The sequence below is a fragment of the Thamnophis sirtalis genome, unplaced genomic scaffold (genome assembly GCF_051295495.1).
Source record: "Thamnophis sirtalis isolate CommonGarterSnake01/CBP01778 unplaced genomic scaffold, rThaSir2_p1.2 scaffold_10, whole genome shotgun sequence".
In the NCBI taxonomy this organism is placed as follows: domain Eukaryota; kingdom Metazoa; phylum Chordata; class Lepidosauria; order Squamata; family Natricidae; genus Thamnophis; species Thamnophis sirtalis.
Genome location: NW_028261390.1, coordinates 34726629 through 34732504, shown reverse-complemented (window position 1 = coordinate 34732504; position 5876 = coordinate 34726629). Strand labels below are relative to the sequence as shown.

The 5876-nt window shown below is 35.3% G+C and overlaps 1 protein-coding gene across 1 annotated transcript; it reads right to left on the bottom strand.

Moving 5' to 3' along the window:
• Positions 1–4753: 4753 nt before the first annotated feature.
• On the bottom strand, positions 4754–5673 carry LOC148043843 (uncharacterized). The gene has a single exon (XM_087723781.1). It carries the CDS (start codon positions 5601–5603, stop codon positions 4833–4835), a length of 771 nt encoding a protein of 256 aa, XP_087579907.1. The 5' UTR covers positions 5604–5673; the 3' UTR covers positions 4754–4832.
• Positions 5674–5876: the final 203 nt, after the last annotated feature.

Here is a 5876-nt window from a genome sequence, read left to right as displayed (position 1 = left end):
AGCTTATAAACTTCTAAAATAAATGGCAATGTTGAAGAATAAAGTAACTTAATTTTGATATATATTTGCCAAATGTAAGGTGTTTTTGTAGGGAATAGAATAGATTGTGTCATACATTTAAAGGAGACTCTATTAAAGCTCAATAGTTTCAAGTGAAAGTTCAAAAGAATAAAAGTTTTTCATGTCATTTTTATATAGGAAAAATATTTTGGCTGTTTTGACTAATTATTCTATATCTTCATATAATAAGGAATCAAAAAATATTAGTGAGATTTGGTTTATATGAGTGAAGTCATAGTACTAAATAACTTTTCCTGTAATAATGATCATGTCACTATTGCTGTCCCAAGGAATGGGATAGAAAATAATGGAGATCAAGATAAATACTTATGCAATTTCTAACTCATTTTCCACTTAATTTCATCTTCAATAGTGGAATGAGTGTTTTGTTACTAATAGTACTTAATTGACCTAGTGTTAGTAGTTTATTTTCAGGGTTTTTTTAATTTCTTATTCTTTTTTTATCATCTTATTTATCTAACTTGATGAGAATGTTTTTCACTAATCACTAAGTAAGTAATGACTATAAATGCCATCACTTTATTTAATACTATTATTTGTATTTTCAAAATCATTTTTAAGGAAGCATCAAAAAGAATTGCTATGTTGATTGAAACTAAATCGATATCCAATATCCTATATTTATATATTACCTAGCTTGAAAGTGTCATCTCATTCTATTAAAAAGCAAAGGTATTGTAGCTATATATTTTTCTCCTGCTAGATGGAGAATGGAGCTGAAATTTTCGAAAGAGTTGTTGAGATAAATTGGATCTTTACAGAGGATCAAGGTTTTTCTAAAGCTCTAGATGAAGTAAGATGTGCACTCTCATACAGATATCATACATGTACACATCTATGTATCTATGTATCTATGTATCTATGTATTTATGTATGTATGTATGTATGTATGTATGTATGTATCTATCTATCTATCTATCTATCTATCTATCTATCTATCTATCTATCTATCTATCTAGCTAGCTAGCTAGCTAGCTAGCTAGCTAGCTAGCTAGCTAGCTAGCTAGCTACAGTACATCTATATCTTTGTGCCCCACTTAAAGCAAAGTATCAGGGTGAAAGCACCAGTGATATTCAATTACAAATGTACTTTCAATAAAAATATCAGTGTTTGATTTGCAATTAGAAGCATCTTGAAAATAAGCCTTCCTTTTTTTGTTTAAAACTACCACTACTCAATCCATCAAACTTTAAAATCTTGTTGTTGATTAATTATACCATTTCTGACAAGAATGCTTTATAAAATCAAGGCTATATTATTCAACATACTTTCTAAATAAGATGCTTTTCCCAGCTTGTCAAATTTAATCACTCTAGAGCTCACAAACAAATGGGTAAATTTGGGATTTGGTGCAGATCTACTACTATGGCTCAGGCATGCTATTTTATCTTCTGCATTTTCTAGATGAAGAAAAGATAGTAGTGATATTGTAAACTAAGCTAGATCACCAGGGAATAAAAAGCCTGTTTCAGAGCAAACTATTTAATTTAACTAATTTCATACTACGAACATCCAGTTATTCTCCAGTGGAATGATGATGGACTCTCAAAGAAAACTCTAGTGTTAGAAGAAGTCACTTTAGAGCTTAGTAAGATTGGCTGAAAGGGGGCTGGTGTGTGTGTGTGTGTGTGTGTGTGTGTGTGTGAATTTTTCATGAAGAAATATTAAATATTAAATTAATGTCTGCACATTTTTAATGTTATGGATAGGGCTTCAATGCTGGGCTTGAAGATGTTGAAGTGAATACTAGCATTGGCAATGAAATCATCTGATGGTATAATTCATTCTTTAAAATAAAAGTCAAATTAAGGATAAACAACATAATTAAAGACTTTTTTTAAAATTAACATTAGCAGAATTAGCATAGCATTTAATAAAATCATATATACTAATCTTACAGAAATACATGTATTCTGTAGAGCAAGGATCCCCAACCATGGACCAGCACCAGTTTGCAGCATGCCAGAACCCAGGCCATGCAAACAAGCGAAGCCCCTACCACAGGATGCAGGTGGCACGTGAAACCATGCTCCAATCAGTGAAAAAATGTCTTTCCATGGAACCAATCCCTAAAGGTTGGGGGCTGCTGCTGCAGAGAAAGAAGAGGTAGAGCCTTGGTGCAGAGTCAAGAGAGGATTCAGCCTAGAATGTGTCCATAAATGTTCCAAGTCCACTCCTGCCATTTTTGAATGCTCTTGACTCTTATCTAGCCAGTTTGGTGCTATTAGTTGACTAGAGACCTGTGTGTATGATTGAGAAATATATCTTCTTACGGTAACTGGAACTTAATATATGGTCTTTGCCCTGACAATAGGAACTGATTTAAATAATATTGTCTATAGAAAACTCCATAGTTATGGTATATACAGTAATTAGACTAGAACATTTCCCATATACACATACACTTATTAGTATTGCACTAAGTAAGTGGCTGAGTTAAGCTTTAGTTGCAGACATTACTTTTATATTGTAGTCATAGAATTATTGATATTTGAGATCCTAAGAAAATATTAGCCAGTTTGGTGGCTAATGGTTAAGGCATTCAGGTTAGGACCTCAGAGATAATCAGTTCTAATTCCACTTTAGGCATAGAACCTGCTGAGTAACATTAGGCTAGTAATTGTTTCTCTGCCTAGTCAATACCATTAAAGGTAAAGGTAAAGATTCCCCTCACACATATATGCTAGTGGTTCCCGACTCTAGGACGGTGCTCATCTACGTTTCAAAGCCGAAGAGTCAGCGCTGTCTGAACACATCTCCGTGGTCATGTGGCCAGCATGACTAAATGCCAAAGGCACACAGAACACTGTTACCTTCCCACCAAAGGTGGTCCCTATTTTTCTACTTGCATTTTTACGTGCTTTCGAACTGCTAGGTTAGCAGAAGCTGTGTCTAGTAATGGAAGCTAACTCTGTTACGTGGCACTAGGTTTTCAAACTGCCAAACTGCCAACTTTTCTGATCGACAAGCTCAGCATCTTAGCCACTGAGCCAATGTGTCCCTATAGTCAAGACCATTACTAGGGATTAACAATGCGTTGAAAGTACACATATACACACAAATATATATGAAGAAATCGTTAAGCCTAATTAAATGACTGGTTCAAAGAGTACTCATTGTCATTCTTCATATTCTTGCATGGTCTTAAAAGATCAAACAGGATTTTAAAAAATCTTAGTAAAGCATGAAACATTCTATTTTTTCAGGATGAAACAGTTCTAAGTTTTGTTCTATGGCAATAAACATTTTAAAGTACTTTTGGTAGCAAAATTAGTTGTAGCACTTCTGATTTCTTACATGCCAGTTTGCATAATCTATGGCCTAGCAAATTGAATATAATTTACTGAACAGGAGTGACATTCATGAAGTCTGATAAACCTAAAAGTGGGTTATGCCAATCTGAAATTGCAAAAGTAATTAGCACCTGACAACCATTAAATTTCATGTACTACAAGACATGCATGTTTACCCTTCACAATTGTCAATTTAGGTCTGTTCAAGATCCAAAATAGATTGCAGAAACTATATGTACAGTTTGGTTCATAGCAACAAATGAGGGATATGATAATTTTGATTTCAGATTTAGGGGAAGGCTAGAGGTGTGATATAAAATTGGTATATAGCTGTACAGAGTTCTAATAAAAAAATTTTTTCTTATTTTGGTCTATGCTAACCAATCACAAAGAAATTGTTGTAATCTTGACAATGCATTTCAGAAAGCCCAAAAGAGTAAGATAGGTGCTCAGATTGTCCATGCATAGTTTAAAATACTGATGTATTGATACTGATGTATTGATTATGTGCCATCAAGTCAGTATTGACTCTTAGCAACAACATAGATTTTCGCAATGACAATAGGTTCCTAACCAGGGTTTTGAGGCCCAATCCTTTTACCATCGTAACTGTGTCCATCCAACTTGCTACTGGTCATCCTCTTCTTTTTCCTTCCACCTTTATCAGCATTGGAGCCTCATCCATAATCTATCCAAAGTAAGATTTTGTGGGGGAACAGAATATAAAATAAGTGATATAGAAGACAATATGTATTGTTTAAACTATTCTATATAGCAATATTCTACTTTAGAAATAGAATATCTTAGCTTCTGAGATTAATCAAGATCTGACAGCAGATCTTGATTAATCTCAGAAGCTAAGGCTTATCCAGTCAAGTAATATATGAAAGATAAAACACTAGGGAAAATCAGGGCAAGGTTCAGATTAAGAGGTCAAAACACAAAAAGCAGCAATGTATATTGCTGCCAAGAAAACTGCATGCGTAAAACGAACTGGAGTTAAGCTCTGCTGTGTCATGTGTCTTTACCGTGGTTGAATCCTTTATTATTATTACTATTATTATTACTATTATCATTACTATTATTATTACACAATTGTATCTATATTTTTGTGGTTTTGTTGGCTGGTCCACTTGTAGCCCACTTGTCGGCGGATGTCCAGGGACCCCAACATCTGCCGCGGCCCTTGTTAACCCGCACGACGACCGATGCGGTATGGAATTCTTATTTGTTTTTTTCACCATATTCTTTGGGTTGGCGGGGTTTTTTTTACGGGACCAGATGCCAACCTGACCCCAACCCTCCTCCTTTCTCATCTGGGCTTGGGACTGGCAACGGCAGAGTTTTATTATTATTACAATTATTATTATTACTATTATTATTATACAATTGTATCACAGCGGCCAGTTGTTTCGCTGGATTTGGCATTGGTTACTAGTCGGGCCCCACCCAGGGGCCTAGGACGTCGTAACGTATTTTCGTAATATGCGTGCAGATCCAAGCAGTGCGGCTTTTTGCATTTGACTGATGGTGATTTTGTCAATTTTTAACTGTTTTAAATGTAATTCCAGTGCTTTTGGAATAGCACCCAGTGTGCCAATTACCACTGGAATTACCACTGCTGGTTTGTGCCATAGTCGTTGAATTTCGATTTTTAAGTCCTGGTATCTTGCGATTTTTTCATGTTCCTTCTCGGCGACCCTGCTATCACCTGGTATTGCGATGTCTATGATTGTGACCTTATTTTTCTCAACCAGTGTGATGTCTGGTGTATTATGCGCCAGTATTTTGTCGGTTTGTATACGGAAATCCCACAAGATCTTGACCATCTGATTTTCGGTGACTTTTTCAGGCTGATGTTCCCACCAGTTTGTTGCTGTTTTAATATTATAATTTTTGCACAAATTCCAATGGATCATTTGTGCTACTGAATTGTGCCGCAATTTATAATCAGTCTGTGCGATTTTTTTACAGCAGCTGAGTATGTGATCAACAGTTTCATCAGCTTCTTTGCAAAGTCTGCATTTGGCATCATCAGAGGATTTTTCGATTTTGGCCTTAATAGCATTTGTGCGGATAGCTTGTTCTTGCGCAGCCAGGATTAGTGACTCTGTTTCTTTCTTTAATGTACCTGTTTTTAACCATAACCAAGTTTGTTCACTGTCCACTTTATCTTTTATTTTTTCCAGAAATTGACCATGCAGTGCTTTGTTCTGCCAACTCTCCATTCTTGATTTTATCACATCTTTTCTGTATTCTTGTTTTGTCTGTTGGGCCTTCAGTAGATTTTTGTTCTTTACTTCGATTAATAGATGTTCTTGAGTGTCTTTTAAATAATCAGCCAGTGCATGTTTTTCTTCTTCAACTGTTTGCTTCACTTGTAATAATCCTCTGCCACCTGATTTTCGGGGCAGGTACAGTCTATCAGTATCACCACATGGATGTAAACTGTAGTGCATTGTCATTAGTTTCCTGGTTTTTCGGTCCAAAAGGTCCAAATC